Source organism: Dendropsophus ebraccatus, chromosome 5 (genome assembly GCF_027789765.1).
Source record: "Dendropsophus ebraccatus isolate aDenEbr1 chromosome 5, aDenEbr1.pat, whole genome shotgun sequence".
Classification (NCBI taxonomy): Eukaryota; Metazoa; Chordata; class Amphibia; order Anura; family Hylidae; genus Dendropsophus; species Dendropsophus ebraccatus.
This window is the reverse complement of record NC_091458.1, coordinates 127530491-127553402: the sequence shown is the minus strand read 5'-3', so window position 1 is coordinate 127553402 and position 22912 is coordinate 127530491. Positions and strand designations below refer to the sequence as shown.

The 22912-nt window shown below is 41.1% G+C and overlaps 1 protein-coding gene and 1 pseudogene across 2 annotated transcripts in view; both read right to left on the bottom strand.

Annotated features, from left to right (window-relative positions):
* LOC138793801 (multidrug and toxin extrusion protein 2-like) overlaps nt 1-6822 on the bottom strand; it is a 28661-nt pseudogene extending 21839 nt beyond the window's left edge.
* Nucleotides 6823-11204: 4382 nt separating this feature from the next.
* The window catches only part of LOC138793800 (multidrug and toxin extrusion protein 2-like), a 36699-nt gene continuing 24991 nt past the window's right edge, over nt 11205-22912 (bottom strand). For both annotated transcript variants that reach the window (XM_069972496.1, XM_069972497.1), the window contains 8 exons: nt 20466-20533; nt 18489-18597; nt 17451-17526; nt 16892-16961; nt 15871-16003; nt 15332-15426; nt 13231-13318; nt 11205-12560 (listed from right to left, as the gene is read on the bottom strand). In XM_069972496.1, the coding sequence (XP_069828597.1) occupies nt 12298-12560; nt 13231-13318; nt 15332-15426; nt 15871-16003; nt 16892-16961; nt 17451-17526; nt 18489-18597; nt 20466-20533 (902 nt within the window). In that variant the 3' untranslated portion in view covers nt 11205-12297. The remainder of the gene's footprint in view (nt 12561-13230; nt 13319-15331; nt 15427-15870; nt 16004-16891; nt 16962-17450; nt 17527-18488; nt 18598-20465; nt 20534-22912) is intronic.

Sequence of the window (22912 nt, the reverse complement as noted above, 5' to 3'; positions counted from 1 at the left end):
AAATGTAAGACTTGATGACACCATTTGTTGGCACAAAATGGTACTTAACGTCTGAGCTGGCAGTGTCACTGGGACGCTTGAAAATCACAGGAAATTAGGTGCTAACATAGACACATAGCTAACTGTTTTTTTTTTATTATTTAACTCTTATTTCTGCATCTGTGGAGGCGGAGGGGGGAGGGGATAGGGGGATCTTGTAGCTGTACAATTTATTGTACAACTGTTAATCAACCATTGATTGTTTTACCAATTTGGACTTATGATGTGAATATGTCCAAATGCTATTTAGTACAAATTTCTATGAAAAAAAAACTAATAAAAAAAAAATTATATACCGGGCCACCTTTGGGTCTTGTCTAAAAAGTAGTAGAATATTCTCTGTATTTATAAAGAGTGCCCAACAGGGAAAGCAAGCCAGTAGTAGTATAAGGATCCCACGCTGTAGTACAATACCAATTAACTTGAGATTTGTACCTCCAAATATCTGGGAGAAAAAAAAAGACGCCATAAACCAACAGGCAAATTATTTTCATTGTAAAAATATTTAATGTAATCCAATTTTAATTGATTCTCCTCAGTGGTTTTAATAGTATTATACTGTTAACATTGAATAAGGTTACAAATTGCAGTTTATGTACTAAGAAGTTTGCAAAATGCATGGTTCATCTAGGGTACACAACTAATTTAAAAGTCATATTGTCCAATATTTAGGTATTAGATCAAACCACCACCGCCTATGGGGTCAGAATCAGATACAGGATAGCAGATCAGGAACACACACCTTCTCTATGATAAATCCACAGTATTGCTTATACTACTGGTGTGTGGATGAGGCAGCCTAAGGCTATGTTCACACTACGTGAACACCCAGCCGTTCCGTGTCCCCAGCCGGGTCACGGAACAGTCGGTCTCAGCCCGGATCATCCCGGCCAGTACCCGTTACCGGCCAGGTGATCTTTTCCATCAGCGTGCACCCGCATCAGAGCTACCCATAGCCCACAGTGAAGAAAGCGGACAGAGCTTCACTGTGTTAACTGACAGGTCTTTCTGTGGCCAGAATTCACTGAATTCTGGCCGCAGAAAACTGGCATGTCAGTTTTTTCCGGCGCCGCACGGGAACCCGGCCGGAGCGCATACGATGTGTGTACACTCCGTCCAAGATCCCATTGAAAATAAGGCTATGTTCCACCCCTCAAAACTATGGCCGTAGTTCTGCAGCGAGAACTACGCCCGTAGTTTTACGTAGTGTGAACATAGCCTAAATAGGTAATGTCAGGCAGGGATAGGTAGAACATGCTTTAGAAGTGCGCATACTTGCCCTTAAAGGGGTTATCCAGCATGGCCACATTATTACAGAGACAGCAACACTTGTCTCCAGTTTGGGTGGGGTTTTTAACTCAGTTCCATTGAAGTGAATGGAGCTTAATTGCATACCAGACCTGAACTAGAGACAACAGTGGTGTTTTTGTAGCGCTGGATAACCTCTTTAAAGGTGCAGCAAGAGAATGTGTGCATATCATATGGGCCAGACTAAGAAGTGCACCCATTGTGGAAGAAGCAGTAAAAAGATTGGAGAAGAGAGCAATGACAGATCATGAGTCGGCAGGTACCGACAGTCGGCATTGTAATAACATTCTTTTATGGTCAAAACGTTGCATCACATCTACCTGCAAGCACAAGAGGTGCAATGTTGCTGTGATATTACACCCTTGTTTCAATGTGTTATACATTTTATATATGTCAAGCTAATTCAATAGGCTTCTTGTGGAAGAATTGTTACTTATGCCGAAGTGATAAGAAGCCAGTGACAGATATCACTATGTAGACCTTGACTGAAAGCTTGTATATCACCACCACGCCTCTGGCCCATCCATTGACATACCTGTGAAATGAGAGTATCACATGCTGAAGATAAGCCAAGTCCTAATGAAAGGCCAGTGACTGAAATAACCTAAAATCAAGGAACAGTAAAAAGTATACTTGTATGAAATGACATATAAAAGCTTTTACACAAATTTAAAAAAAATACTGCTTAAACCGGGTGAACCCAGCTATATAATCAACAAAAGTATACCTGCCTCAGCCTGACCAGTGGAATGAGTGGGGAGGTGGCCTTGCTTCTGCACACTTCTACCCCTGCTGTGTGTCAATGAGACCTGGATGGTCCCATAGACTTGCATTGAGAGTCTGTCTAGGTCACATGACACAAAGCTGAAGTGAAAGTGTATGTGCCAAGCGCATACTTCCCCCGTCTCGTTCTCCTGATCTGTCACAGTCTGAAAACTCAAACCCCAACCAATCAAAACTATTGATATGTCTCTCTGACGTATCAAAAGGTTTTATTTGTAAGACAGGCATGCTTTTTAATGATGCTTCAGAATAATGTAGGAGCTGGACTGCAGAGTCAGGGTGCATTAGTCTCTGCTGAAGGAACACCTTAAATGACCTGGCACCGTAAGCCAGCAATGACCACATGGTATTTTTTTTAACTGTGGTGATTCTACAATTTGGCAGCAGTTGTAAATAAAAAGGAAATTGTGTTCATTTAAAGGAGAAGTCTGGTCAATTTTAAAATCTGGCAGCCGGCAGAACTTACTTTTTCCTGTGCCTGCAGTGACCGGCCCCGGGACCCCCACCAGGCTCCGGGATCTCCGGCGCTGACACATCATGACCTGGCTGATGGACTGGCCACTCAGCCTGTCAGTGACTAGGGCGGAACTCTGCTCCAGTCACTGATTGGCTGAGCGGCCAGTCCATCAGCTGAGACAGGTATTTTCCCCTGAGTTGGCCGCTCCCGCAGGCACAGGTAGAGGTAAGTTCCTACTTCTGATCGAATCCCCTTCTTCCCTTGCTGACTGCTGATCCAGTGCAGTTAGTCGTGTGCTCTACGGTCGAGTGAGACCGTTAGGTGCACTGCCAGCCCTAATAGCGCCCACCTGTCCCCAGACGGCCCGCCCCTTTTTAATAATAACGAATGGAACGGGCTGGCAAGAGACGTACCTTCCCCATCGGCGTCTCCTGTGCCATAGGGACATATTAGCAGGTTAGATTCGTATGACCTGCTGATAGCTCCCATTTAACATATAAATCCCATTTTGTCATGGTATACCTACAACTATGCCTGGTCCTAGCTATAAAACATACACATACTCCCAAAAATGGAGCAATATTAATAAACTTTATTGGGCACAATCAGCATTAAAAACAGCGCACCTCCGCCTCACCCCACAGGGGATTTTTACAGGGCTGGAAATAAACATTTACCGTACATTGTTGCACATGCTACTTGGCAGCTAGATATATATGCACTTTTCACTTATTTCTTATAGCTGTTAGGATGTATATGTAACATTGTAGCAGTTTACATCTGTGACTGTTTTTACCATTTCCTGTGTATTTTTTTACAATTTTTTTGTTTTGTATTGTAGGGCCTATTCACACTGCCATTTTTTCACACCATCCACATTCAGTCTTTTTTTTATGCCCAATAAAGTTCATTAGTTTTGCGCTATTTTTGGGAGTAGTGCATGTTTAATAGATAGGATCAGGCATAGTTGCAGGTGTGGTCTGTATCCAATATATTTCCTGGTTGTAATATAATGTTATAGATGTCCATGGAGATTTATAGGTGTTTATTATCCCATTTTGTCATGGTGTTTGCTGTGCAGGAGTGGTATGGTAGTCTGCTGCATTAACATGGTTACCGCTTATTAATTTATTTACTAAAGCCCTTTTGAGGAGCAAACGAGCGCTGTCAGGTGCCTGGGTGATCGCTGGATCGTCCGGGCAGCCCATAGAGGATAGCGGCGGTCTGCTGCCATGGCTCCTATTTAACGGAGCGACGGCAGCAGATCGTTGCTATATGAGTCGTGTGTCTTTCAACATGTTGAAAGACAAACGACTACAACGGTCAGCCGGCATCAGATACGGCCGATAATCATTCCGTGTAATAGGGCTTTTACTTACCTTCCACAACTTAATAACATAATATTCTTTCTCACGTCTGTCTTATTGTTTCATAGTCTGAACTTACTGCATTAGCAAGTGTCACTGCATCAAGCTCTTCTTTGCCCAAATGACCACAGTATATGGAACTGACAATATTGATCATAAAACACAGCATCTGTGAGATAATCTGTTCCAAAGAAAAAGGAGTACATTGTCTTTCAGTTACAGTAAAAGCTCTTTGACATCATAGCACTTGCATAAACAATGATCTTCTATGGACTATATCAAGTTAAACCCCAAGTTTAAAGTGTCACTGTATTGTATTTTTTTTTTTTTTTTGCAGAAATCAGTAGTACAGGCGATATAAATATATATACACACACCAACCAGACCACTGGTTTTAGGGCAGAGTGGTGTTCTTTAACCTATACAACAAACTGCCAACAAGGGGATGGATAGGGTCAATTTACATGGAAAGATTATCTGACAGATTATCTGTCAAAAATTTGAAGCCAAAGCCAGGAATGGATTTGAAAAGAGGAGACATCTCAGGCTTTTCTTTATGACCAGATCTCTGTTTATAGTCTGTTTCTGGCTTTGGCTTCAAATCTTTGGCAGATAATCTGTCAGATAATCTTTCTGTGTAAATGGACCCATAGAGCAGCATATCAGAAGAAGGCAAGTTTGCTAAATAAATGTATTTGCAACATATTTAACTTGAGGAACCCTCCAACTATAACTACAGTAGGTCAATTGAGATGAGAATACCCCTTTAAGCACCATACCCAGAGAGTGTTGTTCATTGATTTCTTCTCTTAATGGTCCTCGGTTATAAGTGTTGTCCCACAAGGGTCAGTACTTGGTCGCCTTCTGTTTAACTTGTTTGTTAATGATATGCATGGAATTACCAGCACTGTTTCTATCTTTGCAGATGACACCAAGCTCTGTAGTACAGTACAGTCTATGGAACATGTACATAACTAAGAAGTGGATTTGGACACATTGAGTGTTTGGGCATTTACTTGGCAAATGAGGTCCAATGTGGATAAATGTAAAGTTATGTATCTGGGTACTAATAACTCCCATGCATCATATTGTCTGTCAATCAGCTGCTTCTATGACCAGCAGGATATTGTCATGTATTACAACAGGCATGGACCCTCAGGACAGGGATATAATATTACCGCTTTATAAAGCTGTGGTAGGGCCTCTGGAGTATGCGGCTCAATTTTGGGCCCCGATTCATTGAAGGGACGTCCAGGAAAAAGTACAAAGACGGCAGCTAAACTAATAAGGGACATGGGACGTGGAACATCTTAGTTATGAGGAAATACTAAAATAATCAAATTTATTTAGTCTTGAGAAGAGACATTTAAGGGTAGATATGATCAACCTATTTAAGTATATAAATGGCCAGTGCAAAAAATATTGTAGGTTCCAGGTAAAACCCCCATAAAAGACAAGGGGGCACTGCCTCCACCTGGAGAAAAAAAGGTTCAATCTCTATAAACAACAAGTCTTCTTTACTGTCTTTACCATGAGAACTGTGAATCTTAGAGATGCCTTATCCATCCATCTATACCACTTCCATCAATCCACCCCCTCCCATGGTTGAAATTGATGAACACGTGTCTTTGAATGAAGTTTTATGATATTCATTCAACATTACAGAGACTGAGCAGAGATATAGCACATGTACTGTCTCATAGAAATGCTTCTATGCTATAGGACTGGTTTCTTATAAACTGTCAATACATTTGCACTATTCCATATATACGAAATAGGTAAAAAAGAAGCATGACAAGACCAGCTGCTTTATACATATGGCTTAGACATTTTCATGCCACTTATGCAATACCTACCTTTGGCTGAGTGCAAAGAGGGACATAGACACAACCCAACCACCTAAGACATGCCCCCTAACCAAGCCAAAAAAAACTTCTCCCACAATTATAGGGCAGTGCAACACTAATTTTCTTACAGCATTTTCTTCCCACTGTGCCAGCCCTTCCCTCGATGCCCCCTCTCTGTCAGTCCTCTCCTCTCTGTGCCAATCCTCCCCTTCTTTGTGCCCCTCTCTGTACCCGCCTTCAAATCTTTATGCCAGTCCTCCCTTCTCTGTGCTAGCTTTTCCCTCTGTGCCCCCTCTCTGTGCCAGCCCTCCCCGTTGACCTCCTTAAGCAGCCAGGAGTCCATGGCTACCATGCGATCACAGATCCCCGATGGTGAACAGAGGGAGAATTCTCTGTCTGTAGCCCTATAGATGCTGACTGCACAGTTGCACTGCGCCGATAGCACAGTTGCGGCGGCCCAGCTATCACTGACAGCCAGGACCCGCTGCGGTGACACAGCCAAGTCATCCAGAGAACATGAATTAACATTGCTGCAGCATCGGGCATAGGCTGCAGTGAAATTAATTAACACAGGGCGGGGGGGGTGGGGGTGTTATTGCCTTTTCAAAGCTGTGGAACAACATTCTAAAATTGTGTCCTTTTCACCAGATCCGGGACAGTTGGGAGCTATGCATGTGTTCCAAAAGCAGTTTATGGCTTGGTTTACACTATGTAAAAATGACGGCCATCTTTTATAACAACATTTGCATATTGACAGCCATTGTTATGAAAGATGGACGTCATTTTTACATAGTGTGAACCTAGCCTATAAGTGCGCATCAATAGGTAAAAGCCTATAAAATCTGAAGTGACTTACCAAAGGTCCCGCTAATCCACATAGCTGCTTTACTTCAGCTGTAGAATCACCTGGGATAGTCTGGCGGATTCTTTGCAGAAAAGCACTACAGTCTTTGTGTAGATGCAGAGGAAATCTTTGAGTAACACCATTCTGTTGATCCTTGATGGTAATATTATGCTCCATCTGTAGACCTAAACTAAGTTAGGTAGTTCCTGTAACATTCACTTGAAATCACCGCCTGTACTCATTAACAAAAATCCTTTATCTATTGAAAGAAGCTGTTTAATAACCCACCTGACTTGCTTCTTCATGTACCAGACCTGGCATGAACAAAGAACATTTAACCTTTTATTTTGTTACACACTGTACCACAGCGTTATGCCAATGGAAAAACAGGATGGCGGCCATTGAACGGCAAATAATGGCTGTAATTTTAAAGCAATGGCGGCTGTTTTAAAATAACGGCAATTATTTACCATTAAATGGCGGCCATCCACTCAATTTCAACAGTGTGTAAACATGGCCTTTCTGTGTGTTCAATCCACTTTTGGTTTTGGTTGCAAAATACTGAGCAAAAATACTGTGTGTGAACATAGCCTAGGAGAGGCTTTCTATAGGAATCCCCATAGAAAACTTCTGCTCTGGACAGTTTCTGACATGGACAGAGATGTCAGCAGAGAGCACTGTGCCTAATAAATATGGGAAGACTTGAGATTTTTAAATAGAAGTAAATTACAAATCTATATAACTTTCTAAAACCAGTTGATTTGAAAGAAAAAGATTTTCACTGGACAACCCCTTTAATGAATTCCAATTTGAAACAATATGGATACTTTGGCTGTCACACTTGTCTACCCTAACCTAGCAGTATCTCCCTGGGGGTGTGGGAATCAAAGTTTTGAGGCTATTTACTCCCCTTTGTCTTCATGGTCTGGAAGTGCTATTTGTGCCTTGTATACTGGTATTATTAGTGTAGCATTCAGCAGATGTGGACCCGTTGTGCTATCAAACCAGTGTGGCTTTGGATCACACCTGGGACCGGAGTCTAAGTGCCCTTTAAGTCTTCATTCTTTATCCTGCTCCTGGACGTGGAATCTGGACTTCTGTGGCTGGAGGACACCAGGTTGCTCCACAAGCGTGGTCCCGGTGTAGGTAGCCACTGGGCCCAAGAATGAGACTTCACCCAAATAAGTGGAATTGGCAAGCCAGGGCTTTAAAGATAGAAACAGCATAATACCAGGGATGAGGTAGCTGTGTAGTCAATAAGGCCTAGGATCAGGCAGCTCAAGGTTCAACAAGGTCAGACAGTCTGAGTGGGTAAAAGGAAAAGCAATTGGTACCGACAGGAGGTAGGCAGGCAATCATAATCTGGCAGTGCGATTTTAAGTTGGTCCAAGTAAAGAGGACTGGTGGAGTCAGAAATAGGCAGAGACATGCTGACTAGAGCTGAGCGTTTGGCATTTGATTAGCGGTGGCTGCTGAAGTTGGATAAAGTGCTAAGGCTAAGTGGAAAACATGGATATAGTCATTGGCTGTATCCATGTTTTCCAGACATGCTTTATCCAACTTCAGCAGCCACCGCTTATCAAATACCGAACGCTCGGGTTTGGATGGACTCGAGCATGCTCGAGGTTTGCTCATCTCTAATGCTGACCCTTAAAATGCTTGGCAAGTAACTGCGTGCACCCAAGTGGACAGAGGGAGGCATTGCAGCAGCATCAGGAAAGAAGCAGCAGAGGCCAGCAGAACTGAGGACGCCATAGGAGCCAGAACCAATGCGGAGAGCAGCTGAGGAGCGGTCAGGATTTGGGTGGCGAGCAGTGCAAACAGGCGTGGGACCAGGATGATGCCACAAGGGATACAAGTTACAATTGTAATGTTGGTCTTATATACTGATTAGATATCAGTATATAATTTACAGATTTTTGTTCATGGACAGTATGGTGGTAATATTCAGTCACTGTGTGGCTATGTTGGCCTGGTTATATTTTTTGGCCCCTTGTTTACTGGTATTATTGGTCTCAGTATAAAGGATTTAGTCAGTAACAGTATGGTGGTAATATGTATTGTGATAATATTCCTTCCTTGTATACGGGTATTGTATAGTAGATGTATAACTATTATTTAAAAAGGTATATGGTATTACTACTGTAACAACCCAGCAGCGTCCCAGCACTAACTGTCTGCCCTGAAGCCACTGCCCAAGGCTTTAGGCTTGGTCCTGCCCGCATCTTTGCCATACTTCTGCATGTGATCTCCCTCCTAAATTAAAAGGGCCAATGTGCTCCTAATAATTCTTTTTCCACCTAACCTGTTTTCCCTGCATCTATTTAAACCTCTTGTACCACCGATACATTGTTTTTTTTGTTTTTTACTTGAATAGACCGGCACGGGGATGCAGGTGCCGTGTTTCTTTTTTTTAACTGGGTCTATTACCGAGCACCAGCTGGGCATAAGGTACTGGAGGCGGGCCAGCCGGACCTCAGTGTGATGATCTGCCCTCCCCTCTGTGACGCAATTCCAATTGGCTACTTTCCGGCATGGACACCATCAGGAAAAAGCATGCAGAGAATCCGTGCCCCATAGAACCCTATGAGCTGGAAATTTACTTGGATTTCCTGATAAGAAATACGAGTACATTTCACAAACGTTTGAAGGGGGCCTTAGGGTATGTTCATAGTTCATACAAAGTTAATCCAATGCTGGTAAGTAGTTAGGACAGAAAATAGTAGCACTCGCCACTGTAGTCTTCATAGGAACTTTATTCTTTGCTTCATAGAAACGCAAACATGGATACAGCGTGGACAAATGCCACAACAGGGTAGTATCAGCCTGTGAAACTGGCTGTTACTACCCTGTTGTGGCGTTTGCTCACATTTCTCTATGAAGCAAAGAATAAAGTTCCTATGAAGACTACAGTGGTGAGTGCTACTCTTCTTTATCTTTACTGCCTAACTGCTGGACTTTGAGTTAGCACAACCTGGTCTCGCCCAATGTTTGCTTATTATACCAAAGCCTGCATGAACTTAGGCCATTATACCTGTATCTGCCGCCGATATTCTCCATATGTCGCTTAATCCAAAGCTGACTTCTCTCTGTGAGGATTTGATAAACAATAAATAGCTACAATCCACAGTGTGGATAAATGATCTGATCTGATCTTTATTTCTTACTATATACTTTATATAACTACAGATGGAACAGAACACTATATTTACTAGATAATCACATAATTAATAATAACACGTTTGAGATTTTTAGGTATCAAACAAAACATTCTAATTTATTTGAGATCTCCTTCTTTGGCAATTTATGTCAAGCGTATGGGACACAAATCTCATTTACTTAATGGTACAAATTTTAGTGTTAGGTATAAGATAATTTAAATGTTAAAAATATTATTTATTTAAAAAAGGTGCAATGTTCAAATGCAGTTACATAATTACAAAATAAATCTTTAGAGAAAAAAAATATATAGGGGTTCACAAGTGGCCATTGTTGACCCATGAAGCTGCATGTTGTCTTTGTGCAGATACAACTCACAACACATCCAACAGGCCTAGTAACTGTCAGGAAAGTCATTACTGAAGCTGCTTTCATTGAGGGTATTAAGTTGAATTTTATGTCACCTCTCATGTCAAGAACAGTGCAGCATGCAGTGATGGAATCTTCAATGGAAACCTAACACTCTAGTTTAAATCAATGGGGTCCAAAGGTTACCTTAAAGGGCAAAATATTAGCTGCTATTTTATAATGACTGCCGCATATAATGATCATGAGCATTATCTGTGGCCATTATTTATCAAAAGTCAAACATCTTTCTCATTGTGTGAACATGCTTTAGGGTGCGTTCACATGTACAGGATCCACAGCAGATTTGAAGGCACAGATTAGATTCAAAGCAAATCTGCAACTTCAAATCTGCTGCGGATCCTGTACGTGTGAAGGCACCCTAAGGGTGCTTTTGAAGCTGCAGATTTGCTTTGAATCTAATTTGGGCCATCAAATCTGCGCCATCATATCTGCTGAGGATCCTGTATGTGTGAACGCGCCCTTAAAGAGGTTATACTTGATACGAGAATCATGGCCAAAAACAGTGTTAAACCTGTCCTCAGGTTATGTTATGTACAGCAGCTCAACCCAATCGCAGTGAATAAAGATGAGCTGTAATATTCTACACAGCCTAGGACTGTGTTCACACACTGCTGTTTCATTGCAGTACTTCATCATTTCATTGTAGTACTGCATTATTTTTGTAAAGATGCTGAAGTTCCACAATAGTATTGCAATGAAACTCTAATGTGTGTAAATACAGCCTAAGGGCCCTATTACACAATGCAATAATCTGCCGAATCAGGGCAATTCAGAAGATCGTCGCTCCGTATAATAAAGACATTTAGCTAAGGATAACTAAAATCATTGGCCATCGACTGCGCGCCTCTCCACGCTCCCCAGTGTCATCCTGAAATCTCCACACTTCCCGCAGCCACCAGTACAACTTCAAAACCAGTGTCTGAAGTGTAGGGCTGCTCAGCCAATCACTGGCTGGGACGGGTCCGCCACAGCCAATGATTGGCTGAGCAGCATGTCACTTCAGACACCAGCTCTGAAGTTATACAAGCGGCTGAGGGAAGCGTGGAGAACCCAGGAAGACACCAGGGAGCGTGTAGAGGTAACGTATACTGTTTATTACTAACTATATACAGCAAGGGCTGCATTGACATCACCAATGATGTCCGTGCAGCCTTTGTTGCATGATAATCAAGTCGTGTAATAGGCTCAGTAAACGAGCACCGATCTAGCAGATCAGCGCTTGTTTACTAAAGTGATCGGCCCTTTGTGGATTACAAGAGCAATGCTTTTCTAACTTCTAAATTCCGTTCAAAACAAAGCCATGACTGATTTCCGGTTTCTGAACAGATCCTAACAAAAACCCTATAGGATCTCAGCGACTCTATAGTGATCTTACTTCTAATTTTTGCTGCAGACTGAAAACAATGACAAAAAGAGCATAACAAATATGAGTAAATAAACACATGGATAAAAAAAACTGCATACATTTTCCGTTTTAAGTACTGTAAAGAAAGACTTACAAAGTGTAAAATATCGGCAAACGTATTTATCTGTAGTGAAGGTTTACCTTTACACATCATCTGACATCAATGGAAATGGGAATCTGGAAACCATGACTCTCACTGATCTGACCATAGGAATGTGGTTCAGAACCACCACCCCCTTTATCGAAACCTCTGTATCTCTAAATTGGGTCAAGTGGTCTCCAAATGAAAACAATGGTACTAAAAACCCCCAGCCACCCTTTCATACCATCAATCAGAGTCTCGACTAGTTTGCCAAACCAATGACATTAGACTTGTCACAGTGATACATCAGAAGATGTGTAACTATGAACCTTTAGTTTGAACATTGAAAACAAAATATCCACATCTACCAAAGAAACACTAGTTTCTTGGGAGAAGTTTTTACTGAAATGTGTATTCATTACATTGCATTCAGTATCAAGATGGAAAGGCTGAAATTATTTCAACTGCCGTTTCTGTATCATAGTAGCCTATCAGCACTTTGCTGAGCAAGGACTGCAGTGTAGACAGTGCATTGCCTGGACACTGGTTAAACTTAGTTTAACCAAACACGATCACCCTATCCATTACCAATAAAAACTTTAACTATGACCCCAGCCACCAGCACCATTACAGCTAAACAGACTACTAGACCCCGTCTGAGAATGAGCTGTTTTGTCGACAGGACGCCACCAACTACATTGCAAGCCTTCGAGGGATCCTCTTCAAGAACCAGATACTCTGAATAGTTTTCACTAAAGGGGGCATCTGGCAAGACGGCTGCACCTGTAATTACACCTTGTTCCACGGGCGAATATCCAATGTCAAAAGAATGAATATCTCCTAAAACACAATGAAAAAAACACACAAAACTGTTTATGGGATGCAACCAATTTTTTGTAACACTACATTAGAAACATAGCAACATACAACAAGACAAGGATTTTTCTTCATCTGCATAATACAATATGTATTTAAAGGGGAACACTGTTTGTAATAGGTTTCTAACACATGAATTGGGCTGTTTGTCTGCAGCACATCCTGACCCTGAAGCTGCTGAAAATCCTTACTTTCTGGTCCACTCTGTCTCCACTTCTCTGTCCTCCCCCTCCCTTCTGGGACAGAGGTCATATGATCTCGGTCTCTTCTGTTGCCAGGTAAATAGATTAGAATCAGGTGAGATGAATCAGATGACAATTACTTTATTGTAAATAAACTCCACACTGAGGAGATCTCAAGTGTTTAACTATCATTAAAAAGAAACAACTTTTGAAATGTGGTAGTGACATGTCAAAAGTTTTGATAGGTGGGCATCCTAGTGCAAAGACCCCCCCTGATTGCTAATATTAGGGAGCAGAAGCATTGAGCTGAGCCCGTGCCTCTTTGTTTCTGACTGGCTCTGCTTAGCTGCCCACAGAGAGTTAAGTGAGGGGTGTAAGGACTCTATAGACTTTCTATGAATCTGTACACTAGTAACAATAATAAATTATTACAATGTGAGCAATAAACTTACCATTTGTATCCACGCCAAATCCTGTGGTAGAAATGTCCACTTCTGAAATGGTGGGTACTTCTTTCTTTACTCCTGCTCGCATTTGAGCCTTAAAAAACACATACATCCCTTTATTAGTTTTGCTGATTTACAAAAAAAATTTGAAACTGTGTCACCATTCTGCCTTCGAGGTTGCAGAGTGTAAAGGATTACTACATGTGGGTGTACTTCATTTATGCTGGGTTCACACTATGTATATTTCAGGCTGTATTTGGTCCTCATGTCAGGTCCTCATAGCAACCAAAACCAGGAGTGGATTGAAAACCCAGAAAGGATCTGTTCACACAATGTTGAAATTGAGTGGATGGCCGCCATATAACGGTAAATAACTTCCATTATTTCAATATAACAGCCGTTGTTTTAAAATAACAGCAAATATTTGCCATTAAATGACGGCCATCCACTCAATTACAACATTATGTGAACATAACCTTTCTGTGTTTTCAATCCACTCCTTGTTTTGGTTGCTATACAGCCTCAAACATACAGCCTCAAATATACGTAGTGTGAACCCAGCCTTAAAGTGTAACTGTCATTTAGAAACAACTTTGCAGGAATCAATAGTTCAAGCGATTTTAATAAACTATGTAATAGGTTTTATTAGGCAAAAGAGTTTCCTTCTAAAGTCAAAAAGCTGTTTTCCAGATACACCCCCCCCCCCCCCCCCTCAGAAGAAGCAGGTTTTCTGTGTCCATTATGGTCTATGGAGAGGGGAGGGGTCGAGGGAGGGAGTGAGCAGGGAGAGGAGAGAAACAGACGTGTATAGGAGCCAGCACAGCACAACCTCCTGCAATATCATACATCTATAAGCTTTAGGCTATGTTCACACAACGTCCAAAAAAGTAATAAAAGCGTCGGCTTTTTGTGTTTACAAAGACGTCCGTTATTGCATCAATTTAATTGGCTTGACTAAAATGTATTGAAGTCTATGAAATAACAGACATCTTTTTCACACATTGTATTGAATGATGGACGTCTTTGTGTAAAAAAAAACGTCCGTTATTCCATAGACTTCAATGCAGTTTAGTCAAGCCAATTAAATTGATGCAATAACGGACGTCTTTTTAACCACAAAAAGCGGATGCATTTTTTTCTTTTTCGGACGTTGTGTGAACATAGCCTTATGCAGATTGTTTAAGAAGTTTTATATTTATACTCATGTGTCTTAGGTTTACAATGCGTTTTTGCAATCCATTTTTTTCAATCGTTTTACCCAATGACTTATTAAACATTATAAATATTAGACATTATTAAAAAAAATGCATCAAAACACGTCCTTTTTTCAGTGTACAGAAAAATGTGGCCGAACACGTTTTTGTGTATCCTAAAAAAAAAAAAGAGTGTTTTGATCTGTTTTTTTTTAATCTTTTTATTTATAATGGATCCAAATGGATGAACACAAATGCATCTGTTCTTTCATCCATTTTTTATACATTAAACAGATGAGAAAACGGATTGCAAAAACACAGTGTGGACTAAGGGCTTTATTACACGGGACGATTATCGTGCGAAAAATCGTTAAAGCGTTTGAATTTAAACGATAATCGTTCTGTGTAATTGCAGGCAACGATCGAAAAATCTTCGTATGTCGTTGATCGTTGATTTAGATCTGAACCTAAAATTAACAATAATCGTTCGCTGTAATTCCACGTTCCTTCGCTCAAGTTCCGCATTTTTTCACTAATCGTTCAGTGTAATTGCACATTGTTCATTGTTTTTCAGGGATCAGAAGGAATAAACGATCATAGTAACGATCGCAATAACGATCGTAGTAACGATCGAAACTAATGATTATCGTTCTGTGTAATATGGTGAATGATTTCAGGTTAACGATAAACAATCTCGTTTGCGATAGTTTATCGTTAGTCGTTAAAAATCGCTCAGTGTAATGGAACCCTTAGTCTTAGTTTAAGTTGAAGGCTTTTTCTACATTTTACTGGCCCTTTGTTTTTTTTCCATTGTGTTTACATATAACATGGCAAAAATCTAGGGCCAATTTAGTTACAAACCAGAGAATATTTCAAGCACAAATCACTATGGACTATAGCATCGTCATCATCACCTCTTGCATGGCTTTGTCCCAGTTCATCCGCAAAACATAGACCACGAAAAATGAGGCTTGTAGAAATACTGAGAATATCATTCCACACCACAGTCCTTTAAAAAGTAAACAATATGTAAGCATCCAAAGAACAAGTAGCTTTAACAAATGTAATACACCTTCATGTTAAGGCTATGGGGGAAATTTATCAAACATGGTGTAAAGTGAAACTGGCTCAGTTGCCCCTAGCAACCAATCAGATTTTCCACAGTCTGTGAGAAATGAAAGGTGAAATCTGATTGGTTGCTAGGGGCGACTGAGCCAGTTTCACTTTTCACCATGTTTGATAAATCTTCCCCTATGTGCCCACGACGTCTTTTTTTGGGGCCGTTTGAGGCCAAATAACATCTACTATACTATTGTACAAATAGTATGACATTACGGACGTTATTTGGCCTCAATTGGTCATTTTACTATTATTATTTCATTCTATCGACAGTGCAGCTGTCAAACAATTACTATGCAAATCACTCCTACAATACAGTAATAGCAGTGCTCACCTACTACTCCGAGTTTCGCTGCAAACATCAGTGAAATTCCTATGGGCAAACCCAAAACATAAAAACCAATAGCATTTGTAATTGCACCAATCTTCTGCTTCCCAGATCCTCGAAGTATTCCGGCACAAGTGCCCTGAAACAGCAGGTGTAAAGAATTATATTACATGCAAGCATTGGTTGGTGACTGGTTCACGCACCTCTTCCTGCACTGTCCTATTTATAAAGATGGCCGGACTATAGTAATAACGAACAGAGATGAGCGAACCTCGAGAATGCTCGAGTCCATCCGAACCCGAATGTTCGGCATTTGATTAGCGGTGGCTGCTGAAGTTGGATAAAGCCCTAAGGCTATGTGGAAAACATGGATATAGTCATTGGCTGTATCCATGTTTTCCAGACAACCTTAGAGCTTTATCAAAGTTCAGATGCCGAATAGAGATGAGCGAAACGGGTTTGGGTTCGAGTCGATCCGAACCCGAACGATCAGCATTTGATTAGCTGTGGCTGCTGAACTTGGATAAAGCTCTAAGGTTGTCTGGAAAACATGGATACAGCCAATGACTATATCCATGATTTCCACATAGCCTTAGGGCTTTATCCAAGTTCAGCAGCCACCGCTGATCAAATGGCAAAAGTTCGGGTTCAATTCGACTCGAGCATGCTCGAGGTTCGCTCATCTCTAATGCCGAACGTTTGGATTCGGATGGACTCGAACCCGCACCCGGTTCACTCATCTCTAATAACGAAGCAATTTTTCCCCTCTCTGTTGTCTCCATCCTCTCCTTATAGTCTGTAAGCTCTTGCGAGCCTGACCCTCACTCCTCATGCATGGTTTATAATTACATGTGTATTTCTGAAATCTCTAAGTTTTGTCGATGTTTGTACCCACAGAATTGTAAAGTGCTGCGGAATCTGTTGGCACTATATAAATAAAAAATATTATTATAAAAGGTTTTGCTAAATTATACGTACTATATGTAAACTACACATAGACAAATGACACGTATTTCTAAATACTTACAGCTGTAGCGTCACAAAGATGAAATGGTGCAAAAATGAGCATAAGGCGGGAAACCAGACTAATAATTTCCCTAAAAAAACAACAACAAAAAAAAAACTCAACATCATCAAATAAACTTAAATTTATATAAAATTTTAAATATATTTGCTAATCTGTCAGATGATTTCATAAAGTTTAACAATTAACAGTTCCAGGTAGGAAATAAAAGCACCTTTGCAGGCGTACCTTTAAATTTGTGACTTTATGTTATTTGACAAACTGACAAGGTTACTAGTTAGGGGTCGGAGCCATTGAAGCTGCTACTAAGGTCTGTATAGAGAACAGGTATGTGGTATTACAATTTAATTTTCCATATATTTTGTTGGAACTATTTTTTCAAAAATTTTTTTTATAGTTTTTGTGGTGTTGTAACATTGTGGATTTCTACCTTTCAAGCCAAATGTAAATGTATGATTACTCAGCTAAGTAATCATTGTATGAATATGAGGTTAATCATTGTTACAATAGGAGAGAATTACATTTTGGCAATATCCTAAATCCCATCATATTATTTACCAACCTGTCTGTAGTGAAAACATAAGCAACCACATCTTTTAGCCCGGCCAGCAAACTACCAGTGAGAACAGCACAGAACACTAAAACAGAGAAAGAAATCTTAAATATATACAAGAACATTCTGATCTGATATATTACAAATTATTGTAGTCCAGTAACCTGCTATTTCACCAAAGAAATATATATTTCTACATCTACTCTTCAGAGGAGAAAAAACATTGGAGTGTCCCAACATTAACCCTTTACGTCAGCAATCTATATATATACGTTTCTGTTACAAAAGCCCCATGTAGTAAAAATGTATTTATACGTTCCTGACTTTGAAATGGGTTTTAATGTGTCGTGGGACACTAGTTACATGTCCATCTACTGAGCACAGTACCGGTGGACAGTCTTACACCATCCCCCTAGTGTCTACATCAGCTCCTCTCTTCTTCAGCCTACCTTTTCCACCCAGTCTTAGGCCTTATTCCCACGTTCCGTGCATAAATACAGACAATGTGCTAGGAAACAGAGTAAGGAGCTCCCGGCATTATGATTCATTATGATGCCAAGAGCTCCGAATCAGTTTATATCTTCATGCTACTGTACTGACCATGCACTGAATGTGGGAATAAGGCATTAGGCCTGCATGCAAAGTAAATGCATGAAGTTGATATATTCTCTGAATACCATTTAAGGCTATGTTCCCACACAGTATATATGCTCTGTATTTTTCAACCAAAACCAGGAGTGGATTGAAAACAGAGAAAGGCTATGTTCACACACTGCTAAAATATAGTGGATGGCCGTCATTTAAAAGCAAATAACAGCCGTTGTTTTAAAATAACAGTAATTATTTGTCATTAAATGACGGTCATCCACTACATTTCAACAGTGTGTGAACATTTCTGTGTTTTCAATCCACTCCTGGTTTTAGTTGAAAAATACCGACCAACATACTGAGCAAAAATACTGTGTGGGAACATAGCCTAAACCTGCATAATAATACATCATTGAAATATTGAAATCTGCCGACAAATAGATTAAATCTCACTCTTACCGATGCATAAAAGGGACGCTTTACAGGATGTTTTGGCTTGTTCCACATCTCCTGCTCCTAAAGCATTTCCTATCCTCACACTTGCAGCCACACTGAATCCTACAGGAATCTGAGCAGATAAAAGTTTATATCTCGAAAAGCAGCAAGGCAAATATCAAACAACACAAATATTATATATAAGTATTGTAAATATAAATATTTCTATTTTCTAATTGTAATTTTTTTGTACATTATTATGGGGGCTGCCATCTTGCCTAATGGCGTTTAAACCAGGGCTGTGGAGTCGGTAAGTCGCAGCTCCGACTCCAACTCCTGCTTCTTCATAAATGGCTAGTCATATACCAGGGGAGTTATTTATCACACTGGCTCAGCAGCTTCTCCCTAATGTCCTACATGATCCTGGGGCGACTTCTGAGGGAATAAGGAAAGATATAAAGCAGCTTCTCCTGTGTGTGCAGTGGATGCAGCCAGTCTCCAGCCTCAATGTCCTGAACTACTCACAACTAAACTAGAAGGAGCAGGTGGTCTTTTCTGCTGACAATCTTCTATGTTTCTAACTAAATATTCACCATACACTAAGCAACACTGCTAACAATGCCAGATCCCTGTAATATAGAGGTCAACCATAGTGATATAGAGGAGTCACCGTGAGTGTTGGGGCACACCATAGCACACACTACACACACACAGCCTGCTTCAGCCATAGCATACACGCAGCCTGCTGCAGCCATAGCACACACACACACACACACAGCTGCAGCCATAGAACTCTGAAGAAAAACACCACATTGAGGAAACAGGTTACTGCTACACTACTTATGTCTTCTCCTCCTCTATATTACACAGGATATCTTCATATTACACTGCTGCTCATATACAGTCATCCAGCATTCAGGAAGAGAACAGCACAGATCTCCCCCCACACAATGGACTCTTCCAGATCAAAAACAAGCTGCCAAATAGTGACCGACAACTTTTCCCTGACCCCCCTTATGTAATAGGGCCAGTGTCCTATTGGAATGTTGCTCATAATATACATTGTTAAGCAAAATCAAATTCATATAAAAATTAAATTCTAAATTGTTGTAAGATTTTTTTTAAAGCTGGAGTCAGAGTCGGTACATTTTTTCCGACTCCAGCCAAAACTAGCTCCAACTCCACGACTCCGACTCCACAGCCCTGGTTTAAACAGCATTTAGAGATATGCTTTACAGGAAGCCCCATGGACCAATGGAACAACAGGGGAAACCATCAGATGAGAAATGCTTCTAGGTGTGCTCAGTAAGCTTTATAAAGGGGGGGGGGTTTGAGTTGTGAGCACCGGTTATTATGGGTTCCTCCATTATCTATATGCTGGTGTCATCTTTCACTGTGCACCTTTCACTTTTGATAAGAAGGATTATTTTAAAATATGGATAGTAAGATGAAAATAGAAAATGAGAAAAAAACATTACTGACAATTCTTAAAAAATTACCAGGAAAAAAAAAATCATAAATGGAGGACACATATAAAAGAAAGAATAGGGAGAAGTTTGGAAAGGAAAGAGGGGCACCAAGGCTTTGCGAAAAGGGGTGTGTGGCCTGCACTACAGCATAGATCCAGTATGCCAGTGCGCTGGCAAAGTGTATGAGACACTGATCTTATTATATATCCCCCCCAAGACTTCTCCTTTTATCAAATCCTGGTTTTGTATTCAATAACTGCAACTGAAAACCTGAATGTGCGAACACACCAGTAAGCTGTGGTCACAGGTGGCATTTTTTCAGCAATTTTCCCACACAATTTCGATAACAGTGTCATTTTGATGTGATTTAGGTGCTGCAAAACAGTGCTATTTTACGGCATTTGCACAATTTGAGGCAACATAGTGGTAAAATCGCAGCAGAAATGCAACAAAACACCACTTCTGAGCACAGTCTTATAATAGTACATTGATTAAATAATCACCTAGCCCTGTCTGAGCTCCTTTAACTCACCATGTAAGCAGCCGTCATCAGTTCCAGCATTATAGCCTGAGCCCCCAGCTCCACAACACTGATAAGACCTAAAGAAATAGAATAAATGTAACATATATAAATGTAGTTAGAAAGAAATTACACTATTTTTACATTTTTAAACTTTTAATATTTTTTATGTGACTATCCCTACAAAAAAAAAAATTGGCTGAGTGGGCAGTCACTGCAGAGACCAGTTTGGATGGGTCAGCAGCAGGTGAACCAGAGACAAGGCAGGAGGACACCAGGGGAGAGGTAAGCATTGCTTCTTTATAATTTTCTATATACTGACAGAGTACCCTATAAGTTACATTCATACAATGTCTTTTTATACAAAATAACAGCCATTAATGTACAATGACGACCGCCAATAATTCTCATCATTATTTAAGGCCATCATTATCAAACAACAGATGTTATTTTGCCTAAAAAGACGTGTGAACATAGCCATAAAGCAAGGGCTGCAGGGACATAGTGTCAGTAACCGGACAGCAGGACAAGACAAACAGTGAGCCCTAAGCTCAGCCCCGCCCACTGTCCTCTACCCATTTGCCACAATCCGCCCTAAAATGGCGGCGAGCAACTGGGCGGCAGTCCCTGCGCTGGCTAGGTGGGACACAAGGACAAGACAGACAGACAAAACACAATAACGAATGGTCAACAGTCCGGGTCACAACAAACAGGCAGCGAAAGTACAAAATCACAATCCGAAGGCAAAGTCAATATACAGGCAGTATGGTCAGGGGCAGGCAGCAAACAAGAATGGTCAGAAAGGCAAAGCAGGGTCAGAATCAACAGAGCAAGAATAGAAACACAGAACCAGGCAGAGACAAGCTCAATATCCGGCAAAGATATCCCAGACTGAGGTAGTTATATAGGAGGCCAGGGTTCTGATCCAGAACATAATTGGACCATTCCCCTGGACTCCAAGCACAGACAGCTGAGAACAAAACAGATCCACTGGCAGGAAGACCTGTCAGTCACAGCAGAACCAAAACACAGATTAACCCTGACATGGCCAGACAGAACTCAGCAGGTAAAGTCGGGTGTGTCTCTCAAGGTGAGCAAATAACCAGTGTTCACACACTACAAAACAAAACACAGAAACAGAATGCAAGAAAATCAGCACCTTCTCGGCCGCACAGCATGAGCAGAGGGACGCATGACGCTCCGCAAAGATACCATCCTGACACATAGCTAACGACATCCGTGCAGCCCTTGCCGCACAATCAGCGAGCCATCTAAAAGGCTGTGTAAGCAAGTGCCGATCTAGCAAATTGGTTAACCCGCTCATCAGGCCGTGTATTACAGCCCTAAAGCTTTGTTCACACACGGTAATGAAAAAGCCAAACATGACTATAAAACAAAGCCGTATTTTAAATTTGATAATGTGCTACATTAAAGTCTATGGAATAGTGTCAGTCTGTGCACTCATTGTAAAAGAAAAAAATATATATACGGTGGTACCTCAGTTCTTAAACTGCTTGGAACTCACTGTTTTATCAAAGCACCCACTCTTTTCGGGCACCCACTTTTGAAGTACTCGGTATCCGAACATTTTTGTGATCGTGGATGGTGAGTTGTATCTGGTGTGTTTAGCACTTCAAGCTTCACATACAGTACAGTACTGTATAAGACTGCTGGAGTGTATATACAGTAGTAGTACAGTCAGTGCACCACCATCTCCCATCTGTTACAGTACTGGGGTGGGGGGACTATATATAGTAAAGGATGAGTGAGGAGTAGTAGTGCGGCGGTAAACAATTATTCACTAAATAACACACATTGCAAAGTTATACAACTGTAATGTATGTTATGTATGTAAATGGCCCTCTTCCCCATGTCCCCCCCACGCCCGGAAGTGTAGTGCTCTATACTCACCTGATTTGTGTCGACCCCCGTCCGCCATCTTGTGACAATGATGTCATCTTCGGGAGGCAGGCTGAACCGCTCCGACCGTCCCTCGTGCCGGCCCCCTCTGCCGCGTCATCAGCTGCTCAGCCGCGATAACTGTGCTCAGCTAATCACGGCTGAGCAGCTGATGACGCCGCAGAGGGGGGCCGGCATGAAGGAGGGCTGGTGCGGTCCTCCCGAAGATGACGTCATTCTCCCTCCCGAAGATGACGTCATTGTCCCCAAGATGGCGGCCGGGGTCGACACGAATCAGGTGAGTATAGAACACTACACTTCCGGGGTGGGGGGGAACACGAGGAAGGGGGCCATTCACTAACATAACATACATTACAAAGTTGTATAACTTTGTAATGTGTGTTATTTAGTGAATAATTTTCTAAAGCCGCACCACCCCTTTAAGTTTGAGAACCGAGGTACCCCTGTAATTTTTCCATATAAATGATTTTATTGAGAATGTACAAGGTAACAAAAGGATTACATAAACAAGATTAAATATGAAGGTAAATGAGGAGAAG